Here is a 17,324-nt window from a genome sequence, read left to right on the forward strand (position 1 = left end):
CAGAGGGACCACTCCGCGGGCCTCTCCAGCCTCGGTGGGTGGATTCGGGCATCCGGGGCTCCTTCCTGGAGATACCTGACTCCAAAGGCGCGTGCGTATTTCTTGCACAGCGGTGGGAAGTGGGGACCGGTCAGCCCTCCGTTCCCCCCCAGGCGCCATTTGCCTGAAGTCACAGTAAGTGGCAAGGCTGGGATTCAGACTCATGGACCTTGGGGGCAAACCTCATGCTCTGAACCTGCACCCTCAATTCTGCCGTGAGCAGCCGGGCAGGGAGCCTCGGGCCTGGTGCCAGGCACGGTCCAGCAGGCACGTGACTTGTTCCCTCCTGGACACGGGCACACCAGGCAGCGTCTCAGGCTGCGCGTTCAGGTAAATGGGGCCAGACGCTCAGCTGCGTGCTTGGCACACAGTGAGCACTTGATACGCAGAACAGTCTGTTTTTTATGATTATTACTAGATGCCCGGTGCACGAATTTCATGTGCCAGTACGGTCCCTAGGCCTGGCCTGCGATCAGGGCCATCTTCCCCAGCTGCCCGCAGCCGGCCCCTGGCCCCAACCCCCATTGCCACCCACCCCCGGTTCGCTTTTCACCATCGGGTGATTGGAGCCTGCTGGCCGCAGGAAGGGACCGAGAGATCAGTTGTTCCCGCCTGCTCGCCGGCCCCGCCCCGCCACAGGTTGCCCTCTGTGTGTGGGGTGACTGGTAGGACGGGGGCCTTCGCCTGGTGCCACCCATGTCCCCTGCCACCCACCCCCGGTTCCCCATTCGCCATGAGGCGATGGGAGCCTGCCGGCCGGGAAAAGGGACCAAGAGGTGGTCAGTGTGCCTCATAGTGACTGGTCGAGCGGTCATTCTGGTCATTCCGCCATTAGGGTCAATTTGCATATTATCCTTTTATTATATAGGATTTCTTTTTTAATCCTCAGTCAAGGATATTTTTTCCATTGCTTTTTTTTAGAGAGTAGAAGAGAGAAAGGGAGGAGGAAGGAGAGAGAGAGAGAAACATCAGCATGAGAGAGAGACATGGATTAGTTGCCTCTCTAACGCGCCCCAACTAGGCCTGGGAATTGAACCAAGACCCTTCGGTGTGTGGGCCAGTCTAATCCACTCTAATCACAGAAACACCAGCCAGGGCCGGTACATTTTGTTTTAAAAAAAAGAGAAAATTGGTCCAGGTTTGTTGTTCACCCCCAAACCTCAAGAGGACGCTATCCATTTTTTGTGACCTATAAATGACCTTACCCAAGAAATTATCATGCCGTGGAGGTGTCTGAAATGAATGGCACCAGGAGTATACAGATGATGTGTTAGAGAATCGTACACCTGAAACTTACATAATTCTCTTAACGAATGTCACCCCAATAAATTCAATAAAGAAAAAGAAAGGAAGAAAGAAAAGGGAAGGAAGGGGAAGGGGGAGAGGGAAGGGAAGGGAAGAAGGGAAGGTGCCGGGAGTGATCAGAAAGTTATTCCTTTGATGTCTGGTTCGATTTTATTTGAAATTTGCAGGGGGGGGGGGGGCTGGGTTCTCATTCAAATGCAGGGGGGTGGAGAGGGAGGAGGGACAGTAAATGAAGTGGCTGGAGCCCAGGCAGGCTGGGGTGCCGTGGAATGACAATGAGGCCTTCCCTGGTGGGTCTCACCCGGGCAGGCCTAACAAGATTAGATTTTCATAAGTTTCAGACAGCGTCAGTTCCTGATTCCTCGGTGTGCGGCCGGGAGGCCAGACACGGGCAGCCTGCACGGGCTGCCCCTCCGCCCGGAGCAGACACGGGTGGTGGGGGGTCGTCTGGTCTGGAAGCTCCCGTGGGCTGGCAAGAGCCAGTGAACTCTGGCCCGGCTCCCCAGCTGAGGAGAGAGAAATGAGCCCCAGCACCCCACTTCCACTCAAATGATTGTCCAAAAATCTCAGTGGCCATCACACCCATTTATATATATATATAGAGGCCCAGTGCATGAAATTCGTGCACGGGGTGTGTGTGTGTGTGGGGGTGTCCCTCAGCCCAGCCTGCACCCTCTCCAATCTGGGCCCCCTCGAAGGATGTCCAACTGCCCAATTAGGCCCGATCTCAGTCGGACATCCTTCTCACAATCCAGGACTGCTGGCTCCCAACTGCTCGCCTGCCAGCCTGATCACCCCCTAACCACTCCCCTGCCAGCCTGATTGATGCCTAACTGCTCCCCTGCCAGCCTGTTTGCCCCTAACTGCCCTCCCTTTCAGGCCTGGTCATCCCTAACTGCCCTCCCCTGCAGGCCTGGTCCCCCCCAACTGCTCTCCCCTGCAGGCTTGATCGCTCCCAATTGCCCTCCCTTGCAGTCCTGGTCCCTCCTAACTGCCCTCCCCTGCTGGCCTGATCGCCCACAACTGCCCTCCCTTGCAGGCCTGGTCCCTCCCAACTGCCCTCCCCTGCTGGCCATCTTGTGGTGGCCATCTTGTGTCCACATGGGGGCAGGATCTTTGACCACATGGGGGCACCCATCTTGTGTGTTGGAGTGATGGTCAATTTGCATATTACTCTTTTATTAGATAGGATAGAGGCCTGTTGCACGGGTGGGGGCCAGCTGGTTTGCCCTGAAGGGTGTCCCAGATCAGGGTGGGGGTTCCCTTGGGGCGTGAGGTGGCCTGGGCGAGGGTCCTGTGGTGGTTTGCAGGCCGGCCATGCCCCCCGGCGACCCAAGCAAAGGCCCTGGTATCTGGGATTTATTTGTCTTCTACAATTGAAACTTTGTAGCCTGGAGCGGAGCCAAGCCTTCTGCTTGGCGGCCATTTCTGTTGGGATTGATTTACCTTCTATAATTGAAACTTTGTAGCCTTAAGCGGAGGCCTGGGCTGGCCAGGTGTGCAGAAAGCTTGGCTTCCTCCATCACTGCAGAAACCCAAGCCTCCCTCCTGCTCTCTCTGTGACTGCAGCCATCTTGGGTTAATTTGCATACTCGCTCCTGATTGGCTGGTGGGCATGGCTTGTGGGTGTAGCGGAGTGATGGTTAATATGCATATTAATCTTTTATTAGATAGGACTAGAGACCTGGTGCACAAAATTTGTGCATGGGCAGGGTCCCTAGGCCTGGCCAGCGATCAGGGCCTATCTGCGGGTGACCAGTGGGGCAATCGGGGGAGCCCCCTGCTGGCACCTGCCTTGGCTGGCCTGGGGCCTGCAGGCTGGGGCAGCTCCTGTGTTGAGTGTCTGCCCCTTGGTGGTCAGTGCACATCATAGCAACCAGTCGTTCCGCCATTTGGTCGATTTGCATATTAGGCTTTTATTAAGTAGGATAATACTTGCATAGCCAGGCCTGCTCTTGGCACAAATTAGCAAATCCTACACCAGCCCCTCTCCATTTACAGCTGGGAAGTGGCCCAGGTTCCTGCCCGTAATTCAGGTGACAACTCTGTCACCAAGAACAGGGGGCCATAAACTTGGACTCAAGCGAATCCCATCTTTCCCTTCACTCACCCCTCAGGAACACGTGCTCCAGACCACAGCGGCGCCAGCTGCACCCGCGCAGTGGTCAGTGGGAAGCACGGGTCCGATCCCCATTGAAACCTGCCAGGCCCAATTTAATGCGGTCGTGTCAAAAATGTATCCCTGCGTATTCTTCCTGTGTCACAGAGCTGGTCGAGTGTTTCATAACTATTTTGAAATAATTGATTTTAAGCCACGATTTTAATGTAATCTTAAAACCAGGTTCTGAGAGAGCATCCTGGCAGCCGTGGCTTCGGGATGCTCCCCCCTCGGCCCCTGGCTGTGAGGGGCTGGCGTGCACCCAGGTGGTCATGGGAGTTAAAGCGGGAAGTCCTGTCCTGGCGAGGTGCTTGGCACCCAGACGGTGCAGAGGAGTGGGCAGCTGCTAGTGTCTTTATGAAATGCCCAGGGTGGTGCCCACAGCTCCCTGTGCCTGGCAAGCAGTTCTTTCCTCTTTGTCCTCGCTTTCCTCCATGTTGGCGGAGAGAGATGGGTACCACTGGCCACAGCCACTGGCTTCCAGGACCACGTGGTGGGTGACGCTCCAGCCAGGGCCAGGCGGCCAGTCCCGTTAACACGAGGCCTTTGCCTGAACCCCGCTGTTGGCGACACTGGAACCATGGGACTTAGGCCTGGGTGTGGGCAGGCGGCCTCATCGGGGCCCGTGGGCTGTAGGGCCTTCAGCCAGCCCCTCACCTCTCTCAGCCTCCGTGTAACGGGGGGAGGTCACAGAATGACAGTGAGGATTCGATAAAGCGATGTCCGTGGGATTCGGGCCGTGCCGGACACCCAGGGGATCCGAGGTGTGTGTGACTATCTCAGCCACTGCGTCTGTCTGTGGCAGAGAAGACAAAAGCCGGGAGGCCTGACCCCTCCGGGGCCGCAGAGGGACCTGTGTGTTTGAAATTGTTCACAAGGAAAGAGGATGCTAATTAAACTAGAGCGGCCTCACTCTGCACGCGGAAGAAGGGCCCGGTCACCCCGGAGCCTGCCACACCCGTCACCCACCCCAGGGGGGCATACAGAGCGAAAGAACAGCTACTCTCGCCCGCCCACCCCGCAGACCTGATGCCCCAACACAGTGAGGAAAAGTGCTGTCTTTCCCGAGGGCTCCGTCTCACAGCCGGGTCCCCGGAGCAGGGACAAGGGCCCATAGTCCCTAGTGGCCTCTGACCCAGCTGCCAGCCTGGGTGGCCTTTTGGATGACCTTGCCCCAAACCCTGAACCCTGGGACAGAGCCAGCATTTCCTGGGCACCAGTCTTGGGGAGGGGTGCCATTGTCCCCACAGGGGTGTCGGGAATCATGGTAACAGTGACCACGGAGCACCTGCTGCGTCCTGTCCTCTCTGAGCTCTCTCCAGGTTGTAACTGGGGCTCACAGAGGTGCGTGTGCCCAAGGTGTGGTCACACCTCGCAGCTGGCAGACGCAGGTGTCCTCAGAGGCGCTTGGGGTGTGGGAGAGCCAGGAGAATTGAGCAGAATGAGGCCCTTTCCCACTTTAGCTCTCAGGGAGGCTCTGGGTTCAGGCCCTGGCCCTGCTTTTTCTAGGTATGGCCAGAGGCCACTGCTCCCTGAGCCTCAGTTTGCTGGTCTGCAAATTGGGGATGGGGATGGCATCCACCTCATCACCCGGGGGAACAGAGCTCAGCGCCGGCCTGCACATGCTGCAGCTGTTAGCACCGTCACCATGGTTACAGCGAGTAGTTACCATGAGTACCGCGAGTGGGGCTGTGGACCAGCCCGCCCGCCCCCTCTCGCTCTGTCCCCTTTGTGACCAGGCTCTGGCATTGGGTCCTGTGGTCACAGGAGATTTGGGGACTCAAGTTGGAGGTCAGTGTTAGGTCCCACCTCTGCATGTACCATCCAGGCCACTTGGCCTCCTGTCCGGGTAAAGGGAGGTCTGTCAGTTTGGGGAAACTGAGGCAGGGCCCTGCATCTAACCATTGGCAGCTGAGTGACCTGGGACTCCGCTTTGGCTGGAGGTCCCGAAGCCGCCCACCCTGTGCTTGGCCTCGCAGTGCCTTTAAAGCTCTTGGACGAGTCACTGGCACTAGAGGCGGGGCAGCCTCCCGGAGGGTCCCTAGGTTCTGGGGAGGTGGGGAGGTGGGCCCACTGGGGAGCCGCCTGGGCACTGTCCCCTTTGGCCCATGGGGTTCCAGCAGCAGCGCCTTCCAGAGGGCTGTGTGGACTGGGGAGAGGGGCTCATGCTGTGAGTGCTCTCCCCCCGCACCCCCACCCCCTGTGGGAGCCAGAGTGAGGGTCACACGACGCTGAGGCCCAAGCTACCCCAGGGGCCAGGCCGGTGACTGACCCGGGAGGGGCTTGGGCCAGCGATGGCACAGCCTGTATAGAGGGTGGCCGCCACCCCGGTTAGGGGACTGTGGGTGCCGATGTCCTCGGGCCTCCAGTGTGCCACCTTTCCCAGCAGGTGCTTTCGGGGTGCACATCCCAGAGAAGGGGTTCATGTCCTCTGCTTGTAAAAGTACACGGGGGTGCTGTCAGCGGGACCAGAGTCCCCTCACCCCACAGCCAAGGCCAAACCCCGCCCTGGGCGTTCTCTCCTGTCCCGGGGAGTCCGCTGCTGGGGCTCCTGCACACTCGGTGCCCGCCCCGAGCCTTTGTGCCGGGCGTGGTCTGCGGCATCCAGGTGACCCCTTTCTCCTCGGGCTAATAGGTTTGGGCTGCCCTTGTTTTGCTGTCGCTGGGGTACTAGTGAGCCCCCCCAGTAATCACGGTCACCTTAAGGGCACCTCCCTGAGTGCGGACACATCACCATCCACAGGCTTCCCGGCAGCTGCCCTCCGTCCTCCCCTCAGCTTGGGCAGCAGGGATGGACTCGAGCCAGGTCAGGGCACAGCGGCTGTGCCGGCCTGGGCCACAGAGAGGCTCGGGGACCCTGGCCAGTCTCCTCCCTGCTCTGGGCCCAGGCTCCATGCCTTGGCTTCCAGAATATGACCCCAAACCAGCCGTACTTTCTTTTTCTGAGAGTTTCTCTCTCTCCCGCCACGGGGTTTGTGGCCCGTGCCTTCGTGGGTTGTGGCCGGCACCGGGGTGGGTACAGCAGTGCTGTCAGGAGCCCCCTCTGCTCATTTCTGGGGGCGATCCTCTCTGGACACCGGACTCCAGAAACCAGGTCCTCTGGGCCCCTGCTGGCCATCCGTGGAGCTGTGGGCGTTCTTCACACGCACTCGGTCTGCGGGGGCCCATCCATGGCCCTGTGCTACAGCCGCTGTCGCCATCCAGACCTGGCGACACCAGCAGGAGGGCAGAGCCTGGCCTGGGCCCTGCGGGCCGCCTGGGCAGGGACAGAGGCAGCCCACACCCCTTCCAGGCCCAGCATGGTCAGGGCCCCTGAGACAGCGGGGGAGGGGAGACGGGTGCCCACTGCTGCTGTCTGGCTGGGGGCAGAGTGGGCCAGGCGGGGGGCGGGGAGTCACAGGCCCCTCGGGGGAGGCCATGGTGTTGCACACAGCCGGCCTGTGTGTCCCTGAATGGGTGGCTTTATCCTGGGTCCTAACCGCCAGGACCTGGCCCTGTGGAACCAAGCCAGGCTGCCGGGCCCGGGACCAGCCTGTCTGGGGAGGCAGGAGGTGTGGCCATAGTTACTGATCTGAGGCCAGACGCCTGGCCTTTGCCCAACCCAGGCCCGCCCTTCTGGCAAGAACTCAGGGTGTCCAGAGGGTGGCGGCGGCTGCCGAGTCTCTGCCTGGCAGGGCCCCAGCCTTCTCAGGTCTCTGTGTCGCACCAAAGCCCCTGGCCATCCTCCCACCTGGCCCCTCCAGAGGGAAAAGGAGACACAGTCCCACCCACGGGCCAGAGCCCAGGCCCAAACTCCAGATTAAATTCCTGGGTGCAATGACCGTGGGAGGAGCCTTGGGTGAGGAGTCTGTCACCTGACCTCTGAGGTGGCTGATGGACGTGGCCTGGGCTGCACTCGGCCCCACACAGGGATGCCCGTGTCACTGTTCTGGACCCTCCCGTCGCTGGGCATTCTGTGCACGCAGGAGGTTGCACAGCACTGCTGGCCCCTGCCCACCACGCGCCAGGAGCACCCCTTGTTGTGACCGTCACTCCTGTCCCCAGATATTGCCACATGTGCCCTGGGGGCAGACTTGCCTGACTTACTTACTAATGGTGCCAGTGGGCAGATATGTAAGGAGAGGTGGGCATCCTGGAGACCCGCGGGATGAGGGGCCAGGCTCCCGGAGGGTGTGGCTCTGTGTGGAGAGGCTTCCGTGGTTGGACCGACAGCAACGTTCACCGCTGGAACCCTCCAGAAAACAGACCAGAGTCGAGAGGGGCAGGCCCTGCAGGGCTTGGAGTTTGGGTGGGCCCCGTTGGAGGCAGAGTGCTAACACAGCCATGCCTCACTGCAGCCACAGCCACGCCTCACTGCAGCCGCAGCCACGCCTCACCTGAAGCCGCAGCCATACCTCACTGCAGCCACACCTCACCTGCAGCCACAGCCATTGCCTCACTGCAGCCACAGCCACACCTCACTGCGGCCACAGCCATGCCTCACTGCAGCCACACCTCACCTGCAGCCACAGCCACGCCTCACTGCAGCCACACCTCACCTGCAGCCACAGCCATGCCTCACTGCAGCCACAGCCACGCCTCACTGCAGCCACACCTCACCTGCAGCCACAGCCACACCTCACTGCAGCCGCAGCCACGCCTCACCTGCAGCCACACCTCACCTGCAGCCACAGCCACACCTCACTGCGGCCACAGCCATGCCTCACTGCAGCCACACCTCACCTGCAGCCACAGCCATGCCTCACTGCAGCCACAGCCACGCCTCGCTGCAGCCACACCTCACCTGCAGCCACAGCCATGCCTCACTGCAGCCACAGCCACGCCTCACTGCAGCCACAGCCACGCCTCGCTGCAGCCACACCTCACCTGCAGCCACAGCCATGCCTCACTGCAGCCACAGCCACGCCTCACTGCAGCCACAGCCACGCCTCGCTGCAGCCACACCTCACCTGCAGCCGCAGCCATGCCTCACTGCAGCCACAGCCACGCCTCGCTGCAGCCACACCTCACCTGCAGCCACAGCCATGCCTCACTGCAGCCACAGCCACGCCTCACTGCAGCCACAGCCACGCCTCACTGCAGCCACACCTCACCTGCAGCCACAGCCATGCCTCACTGCAGCCACAGCCACGCCTCACTGCAGCCACACCTCACCTGCAACCACTGACACTCCTCACTTCAACCGCAGCCACACCTCACCTGTAGCCGCAACCATGTAGCTACACCTCACCTGTAGCCACAGCCATGCCTCACCTGCCGCCCGTCCCACCCCGCCCACTCCACTCTTCTGTCTTGGAGGAGAAAAAGCTGAGCCAAGTGGCTGTGAGCTTGAACCTGCCCTGGGGGCCCCTCAGCGAGTGGCTCTGGAGTGCCTGGTGGCATTGTGGAGTCTCCTTGTCCGTCTGGGTCAGGAGGCACCATCCTCTGCTTGTTGGACAGGGTGTTCTGCCCAGCAGGCCAGGGAGGCTAACACCTGCTGGCTGGTGGCCCCTCTGCATGTCAGCCCCAGTCCCAGCAGGACTGGCACCAGTGTCGCATCCTGGGGGGGGAGAGGGGGGGCTCTGCTGGCACCAGCCATGGCCACCTGCCAAGCCCCTCAACAGGGACCTGCTGAGTCAGCAGAAACCTCCAGCAAGATCAAAATACCCTTCCTTCCCCAGCACTTGAGAGGTTTTCTGCCTTCGAGGAGAAACGAAACAAAACCAGAAATAAGAATTGCAGTATCTGCAGCCACGGGGACTGGTTGTTCTGAGCCTCTTGGCCAGAGGGGGGTCCTCACACTCCTGTCCGTGGAGGGTGGCGTGTGTGGTGTGATTGATTGTGTCTCTGTGAGTGGGGGCGTCTGCAGGAGCCGTGGGCGTTTATGGGCTGGGTGTGTGGGGGTCCGTGTGGGGTTCCCAGGACTCACGAGTCCCCTTGCTCTTGCAGCGGAGCTGGAGTTCGTGGAGATCACCATCATCGTGGTGGTGGTGATGGTGATGGTGGTGGTGATCACGTGCCTGCTCAGCCACTACAAGCTGTCCGCGCGCTCCTTCATCGGCCGGCACAGCCAGGGCAGGAGGAGAGAAGACGCCCTGTCCTCAGTGAGTGCCGCCCTCGGGACGCGCCAGGGTGCCCCACGCCGGGGTCCCAGGACCTGCAGGAGACAGAGCTCCGGGTTCAGGCAGAGGCCGGGCAGACAGGGCGGTGGCTCAGGTGCCGAGCCCTGCTGGTGACCCAGACACGGGAGAGCCCTTCCTCTCAGCCAGCGCCTCCGGGCATCGGGCAGGGACTCAGCGCCTTGGAGGCAGCAGGTCACCCGGGGAAGGGCCCTTCCCGGGGCCGAGTGTAATCCCAGCTCCCCCGGTCCTGGCCGTGTGCCCTCGGACCAGGCCCTCCTTCATGAAACGGGCTTCAGTCCCACTCGTGTGAAAGCCTGGGGCAGACGCTGGGGTCCGAGGGCAGCTGGGAACCGAGGAAGGTGGCTCCAGGCAGCCCCGAGACTGGGCTGAGCGGTGTTCTTTGGGCACCTGGAGGACAGCGACAGGACAGGAGGCGGTGCTGGGTGTGGCCTCCCGGATCCCGGGTCTCCGGCTGAGCCAAGTCCGCAGGCAGGCCTGTCCCGGCAGGTTCTGGCATCTCTGCTTGCATCAGGCCGCAGCCTCAGTGTGCCACCAGGTTGCCAGGGCAAGGAGCGGCCGCTCTGAGGCCTCACAGCTTTTAAGTGGCGGTTTGAGAGGTTTGAAGAGCCACAGCCCGTTTGTTCTCCTCCCCGTTTCTTCTCCCTCGGGGCTGGAGCCCGTGAGGGCCTTTTGCACAAAGGACAATACGCCAGCCCTACAGGCCAGCCCTGTAGACATGCTGCAGGTGGGTCCCCTTCCCTCCAAGCCCCAGCGAGCCCCTGTGGAATAGGTGGAGCCAGCCTTTCTCCCGCCGGGTGGCCCAGCCTGTAGTCCTGGAGGATGAAGTTGGCGACTGGAGGTGCAGAGGCTCCCAGGGGCGGCGTGCCTGCTTCCACGGAGGGAGGCAGCTCTGTGGCAGCACCTGGGCCTTCCTGCCCAGGTGGAGGTTAGGATTCAGGATGCCCGGGGCTAAAAGAAAGGCGCCCCTCCCCCCTGCCATCTACCCAGCCACCTGCACAGGTCCCCGGGGACGCCTGGGTGGGTAAGCACAGCCTTGTTAGGCCTGAGAAAGGGTGGCAGCACCCTGGGGACCCCCTGCCAGACAGGGCGTGTCTGAGGAATCTCTGGGTCCAGCAGCCTCCCAGAGAGACCCAAACCCTGCCACAGTCTGCGTGGGGCTGGGCCCAGCCCGGCCTGGCTGCCCTGCCGTGGCCCCTTTTCGGGGTGACTTTCTGGGTATTTGTTTCCTCACTGGCATGCAGTCAAGCCCATTCCCATGGAATCTTCCCTGGGGGTCTGGCATTTGCATCTGGAAAGATGTTGGGGCCATTCAGGGAATTGGGGAGCAAGGCGAGGAAGACCGGCTGCGTGGCAGGGGTTCTACTTGAGCGCAGTGCCGTCCTGGCGGTGGGTTTCTGTACGCAGGGCCAGGCTGGCGGGGAGCTGGGGTGCTGTGGGAGCCTCCAGCCAGGCGTCTGGCTTGGTGGGTGGTTCCCGGAACTCTGAAGGAGGAGGTGACCTCCAGGTGCACGAGTGGAGGTAGTCAGTGGCAAGGATGGTGGGTGGTTCTGGGTCTGCCGTGGGGCACCCAGGCGCTGATGGGTGTTTTCGCAACCTCCCTGGGCGGTGCTACTTTGCAACCAGGTGGAGAACCTCTGGGCTAGGGCTCCGCTAGTGCGGGGTGGAAGTGGGGGAAGAGGTGTTGGCAGCCATGTCCTGCCGGGGCTTGGCTGGAGGGCCTCACAGGAGGCTTTTAGAGGGGCTTGTATGGGTCACATTTCATCCAAGGCCCCGTGGCTGCTTGCACCCCTCCCCAGGGCTCCCGACTCCACTTGGGAGCAGGTGGTTGGTTTAGTGGGAGAATTGAAATGAAGCTTAAAAGAGTTTATCACAGTGCCTGACACCAAGGCAGCAATTGATATGGCATTATTAATTAATATTAGTACCAAAATGGCCACTGACGACCATATTAACAGTAACCGTGTATGTCTGCTCTGCATCCCCACACCTGGAACATACTAGGCCCCAATGCGTCTTCATGGTTTAGTCAGTGCATTCCTGTTGGGACAGTTTTGAGAGACACAGGGCCCCCTAGTGGCCATAACAGAAATTGCAGCCCTCCAGGGAATCCTCAACTGGGAACCCCTCCAGAAAAAGTGCCCCCAATGAATTAATGGGATGATGGATGTGTTTGTTACTCTGATTGTGGTGATGGGTTCCTGGTATATACATACGCCAAAACTTAACCAAGTTATATACTTGGAATATGTACAGTTTATTATATGTCAGGTATATCTCAATAAAGCTAGCTTTAATTTAAAAATTTTTTTTGCCCCTCAGATGAACTGATCCTGGTGTGGGGGTCCCACTTTCCTGGCCCTCAGGTCTCCGCATGAAACAGGAATGTCAGTACAGAGGGAGGGGTCTTTCGTCAGATGATAGAGGTCCCGGGAACCTCGGGCAGGGTTTCCGGCTCGGTGGGAGCTGAGGCCCCGATGTCTGCAGAGCATGCTGTTTCCTGTCCCCGGGCCCCTCTGTGGTGGGCTCACTGTCTAACCTCTGACGGGCCAAGGTCAGGGTGGCCTGAGCAGGACAGACGCTGCCCGCAGCGGGTAGTAGGTACGAGGGAGCCAGCAGTGTGGCTGGAACTCATACAGAGCCGGGGCAGCCTGGCTGCCTGTGCGCAGACGGGAGTCCAGAGCCAGCCCTCTCCATTCCCCAGGGGAGCTGCAGGCCCCACCCAGAGTTTCAGGGCAGAGGGCATAAGCCTCATGAGGTGGCAGCGACATGCCTGGCACCTGGCCCGGAGCTTGGCACAGAAGTGGGGCCACATCCACATCTGTTGACTCACTGAATCATGTCGTGGCAAAGCAGCGAGGTGGGGCTTCCCTGATTAACGCTTGTATTTCTTCACCTGTAACCTGGGCTCACAGTGGGGAGGCCGAGACAGTCAAGAGCTAAATAAACAAGGAGACAAGCTGTCTTGTGAAGGAAATCATTAGAGGACAGGATTGCAATGGGTGCGGGCCCTCCAGGTGTGTGTCACAGGCGTCTGCAGGGGACACTGCGATTAGAAAGCAAGAGCCCTGCTGGGCGGCTCGGTCGGAGCATCGTCCCGTCCAAGAAGGGTCTTAGATTTGATGCCCGGTCAGGGCACATCCTGGAAGCAACAGATGGATGTTTCTCTCTCACACATCTCCCTCTCTCTCCTCCCTCCATCTCTCCCTCCCTGCCTGTCTCGAAAAGCAATACACATATCCTCGTGTGAGGATAAAAAGAAAAAAACAAGGAGTTGGCCGTGCAGTGGGGTGGCCAGTGCAAAGGCCCTGAGGTGCACACTTAGCATCTCGATGCACTAGATAGCAGTCAGCAGGGCTGGAGACAGCGTGGTGATGGCGTCCAGTGTTTTCATATGCTCGCAGAGGGCGCCGTGCACTCCGAGCGGTTTGTACGCTCCACTCCTTCAGTGCTGGAATTCAGCCACTCGCCAAGGTGGCACAGCCAGGAAGGTGGGGGTGGGCAAGGCCAGGAGGGCTGGATCCGGCCAGGCTTTCTTAGCAGCTAGTCCATGGCTACTTTGGGTTTATTCTAAGGCACAGGAGGTGCTGGAGGGTTCAGAGAAAGGAGATTCAGCTGCATGTTTTAGAAAGTGTGGAGCGTGCATTTTCAGGGACGGGGGGCGGAGCCCAGAAATGGGTGTCTGAGAGGTGTCCAGGGCCCGGTGGGGATGGAGAGAGGTGGATAGTGCGAGGTCTCGTTCCAAATGGAAGGTCCCAGGTCAGAACCGGGTGGACCCCTGGCTCTCAGCTGTCCTTCATCCCCTGACCTGCCTCTCCTCCCACACAGGAAGGATGCCTCTGGCCCTCAGAGAGCACCGTGTCCGGCAGTGGAATCCCAGAGGTGAGCCCCAGTGTGCCTGCTTCCCCCCCTTCCCCTCCTGCCCTCCATACCTGCCCTCCAAAGTGCTTCAGTGGACCCAGAGGCCCCCAGCCCAGCGGTGCCCTTCCCGGGCTGAACAGCTGGCTGCTACAGGCTCACTCTCTGCCCTTCTCTGAAGAAACGCGCGGTGGCTGGTCCTCCCTGCCCGGACAGGATGCACCCACCCCAGGGAGCAGCCCCGTGTCTGCCCCAGGCCAGCCAGGGCGGCCCCCTTCAGCTCTGATGGCCCCAGGCCAGTGCTGCAGGAGGGGGCGGTACTCAGGTGGAGGCCAGGCCCCAGGCTCGCCTCGCCCCGCCCTCCCTTTCCCCAGAGAGCAGGGTCGCACGCAGCCATCCTTGCTTCGGGCCCTGCTTCTGGGGACCCTCACTCTGCTCTGCTCCCTCCAGCCTCAGGTCTACGCCCCACCGAGGCCCACGGACCGCCTGGCCGTGCCCCCCTTCGCCCAGCGGGACCGCGTCCACCGCTTCCAGCCCACCTACCCCTACCTGCAGCATGAGATCGACCTGCCGCCCACCATCTCGCTGTCGGACGGGGAGGAGCCGCCGCCCTACCAGGGCCCCTGCACCCTCCAGCTGCGGGACCCCGAGCAGCAGCTGGAGCTCAACCGCGAGTCGGTGCGCGCACCCCCAAACAGGACCATCTTCGACAGCGACCTGATGGACAGCGCCATGCTGGGCGGCCCCTGTCCCCCCAGCAGCAACTCGGGCATCAGCGCCACGTGCTACGGGGGCGGCGGGCGCATGGAGGGGCCGCCCCCCACCTACAGCGAGGTCATCGGGCACTACCCCGGGTCCGCCGCCTTCCAGCATCAGCAGAGCAGCGGGCCGGCCTCCCTGCTGGAGGGGGCCCGGCTCCACCCCGCGCACCTCGCGGCCCTGGAGAGCGCTGCCGCCTGGAGCCAAGAGGAGAAACAGAAGGGACACCCTCTCTAGGGTGCGGCCGCGGCCAGGGCAGTGGTGGGTGAAAAGGCAAACACTCCGCACTTCGAAGAGGAGAGAGGAGGCCGGGCGGACACGCGCCGCCGTCCCCTCCCCCTCCCTGTGTATAAATAGTCACATGTCTGTCTGGTCCGGATGCACAAGCTAAGAAAGCTTGCAAAACAACAAACACACACACAGAAACGATGTTTCTTTGTTGAGCCCTGTCTTGAAGGCAAAAGAGAAGAAACAATTCTACCCTAGTTTTTTCTGTTGCTAGTCGAGCTTCGTGAAGGCTTCCTTCCTTCCTTTCGTTTGTTTATGACGATTTCACTTAACTTTAAAAACATATTTGCACAAAACCTTTGTTTAAAGATCTGCAATATTATATATAAAAATATATATAAAGTAAGAGAAACTGTATGTATGAGGGCAGGAGTATTTTTGTATTAGAAGAGTCCTATTAAAACACACACAGGCTGTTCTCTGAGCGAGAAGGGGAAGGGGCCACTCGGAGTGCCAGCTCGGAACGTGTGTCTTACCTTGTAAAGAAGCAATGACAAAGCAGGGGTTTAGAGTTATTTATATAAATGTTGAGCTTTTGCACTATTTTTTAATATAAATATGTCAGTGCTTGTTTGACGGAAACTTTTATCACGTTTGTCGAGACTCTTAAGGGAGAGATGCCGAGCTCGGCGGCGGGCAGACGGGCTCCGCCTGAGCGGAGAGGCTGGGACGGCGCGTCCGCAGCGGGCGCTGTGCTGGGGTAGGCTCTTCCCTCCTTACACATTCCCGCCCGAAGGGGACACGCTTTCTCCTCGGGGTCAGAGCAGCCTTTGAATCGCATGAAATAGAGGCACCGAGTTCCAGGCGGTGGCTTTGCTTCCCCAAATGAAATAAACTGTTACTGAAGGAATTTAAGTTTTCCCTCCTATTTTTTTTTTTAATCATGAAGGTCCCCAAAGGCAGGGGCGAAGGTGCTGCTATTGACACGTCAAGGGGTGTAGACGGCATGTTGTGCAGAATTCGACGGTGGCTCCAGAGCTGGTCGGTTACGGTCAGTGCAGTCCACTGGCTACAGGAAAGGCCCAGCGTCTAGGGCTGTGCCTCGTCCCTGTCTCGCTCTCTACGTAGGATTCCCCCTTACTGGGCCAAGCACGGAAGACCAGAGATGAAGAAGCGACACTGCCAGACGTGCAGAAGGACCGTCAGCCTCTGCACCCCGCGCTCGAGGCTTTAGGCCGGGGCTGGGGGCGTCCTGTAAGACCCGGGAAATCGTAGGGTCTGGCCCTGCCAAGGCATTAGGGTGAGGGAGTTGCATGTCTGACCGCACACAGCAGGCTGGTTCTAAGGTGGTAATTTTGGATGGCCCGCGAGTGAAAAAAGCTTCCCCACCCCTGCTTGGAAGCGGGTCCTCTGCCTTCTCTCCATCCCCATTCCTCCTGGGAACAGTCCTGTTCCGTGTGTGTCTTTCCCTGTGTTCCCATCAGCATCTTCCTCGGACACGACTCCTGTTTACCGGTGTTTTACCGAGCAGATTTGGGTGTGGGGAGACCCCTCGTGGGTGTGCGTGGGCACACGTGCGTGCGAGTAGAGATGAATGGCAGGAAGTAGAGTGGGGTCCCTTGGCATATGCCGAGGACGGTGGCTGGAGCTGGAGCCCTTTCTCCCGGTGAGGACTCGCTAATCTCCATGAGGGGTGGACCCCCCCCCCCCAACCCTCAACCGAAGAGCAGCCCCCCGTCCCCCACCCCACGGAGGTGTCCTCATTTTTGGCAGAATGCCAACTAGCCGACTGACGTAAGAGAAAGATATGAGGCAATAACTATTGTTTTTAAGCAACTATTTTATTACTTGAAAAATGAAAACCTGGGAACAGTTTTGAAGTTCTGACCATTTGAACTCTGTTTATATACAAATTTTACAAACAGGCGAGCACCAGGCACGGCCGCCGCGTCCTCGGCCAGCCTGGCAGAGGTGTCCGCCTCACAGCGCCTGCCCCTCCGTGGGTCTTCAGCCTGAAGCTTGCTGCCCTCAAAGAGGGTTCTTTTCAAAGGCCGAGCAGAGACGCCCCTGCCATCTGTGCTGACAGGACAGGGACGATTTGTAGGGAACGGTTTTAAAGGTCCGTTTCCGGGGAGTGTCCCTAGTGCCTTACTGAGGAAACACTGGGCTCCGGTCGCCCGGCGGCGTTCCGGGGGTGCCTGGCTCCCCCGGACCCGCCTCCCGCTCCTGGCCCACAAAGGGCTGCTGCTTCTCAAACCCCCCTTTGCCCTCCCTCGTCCCAGCCCCCCTGCCCTCCACCCTGCACTCCTCCCTGGGCCAGGCGACCCCTCCTGCCCCAGCCTCCCTGGCCGAGTACTGTGCTTACCGCCCCCCTGGGTGGAAACCTGGAAGTGGGCCTGACAAAAGCCCGTGCGCAGCGCCCCCAGGTCCTCTGAACCTCGGTGCCGGTGGCGCGGTCCGATCTGCTGTACTTGCGGAGTTCGGAGGAGTTAGGAGGAAGCCGGGCGGCCGACCTCAGCCGGTTGGAGGGCAGAGCTGGCTCCTCTGATCAGCCCCAGTCGGTGCTGCAGGCCAGGTCCCCGTGCGGCCTGACCTGGGCTCCTGCCGGGCCGGTGACACTGGGGCGTGCATCTCAACAACAGTGGTGTGTGTTCCCAGAAAGTGGCGCCGTAGCTAAGCTCTGGGTTTCTCTGGACCCCAGAGCTGGGGTGCGGGGGGCACGATTTCCTCTAGGTGTCGGCTGTCAGGCTGTTACCTTTGAAAAGCCTTTGCGCACCCCTCAGGAGGCCCCCTGTCGCCAGTAGAGAGTGGGGGGTCTTTAGAAGTGGCTGGTTGGAGGGGGACCAGGTTGGGCTCAG

General features: G+C 60.3%; 1 protein-coding gene across 1 annotated transcript in view; it reads left to right on the plus strand.

Annotated features, from left to right (window-relative positions):
* Nucleotides 1-16,130, plus strand: part of PMEPA1 (prostate transmembrane protein, androgen induced 1) — a 52,217-nt gene extending 36,087 nt beyond the window's left edge. The window contains exons 2-4 of the mRNA XM_054724356.1: nt 9,431-9,585; nt 13,450-13,503; nt 13,930-16,130. Coding sequence (XP_054580331.1) covers nt 9,431-9,585; nt 13,450-13,503; nt 13,930-14,475 — 755 coding nt within the window. The 3' untranslated portion in view covers nt 14,476-16,130. The remainder of the gene's footprint in view (nt 1-9,430; nt 9,586-13,449; nt 13,504-13,929) is intronic.
* Nucleotides 16,131-17,324: the final 1,194 nt, after the last annotated feature.

The sequence above is a fragment of the Eptesicus fuscus genome, chromosome 12, assembly GCF_027574615.1.
Source record: "Eptesicus fuscus isolate TK198812 chromosome 12, DD_ASM_mEF_20220401, whole genome shotgun sequence".
NCBI lineage: Eukaryota > Metazoa > Chordata > Mammalia > Chiroptera > Vespertilionidae > Eptesicus > Eptesicus fuscus.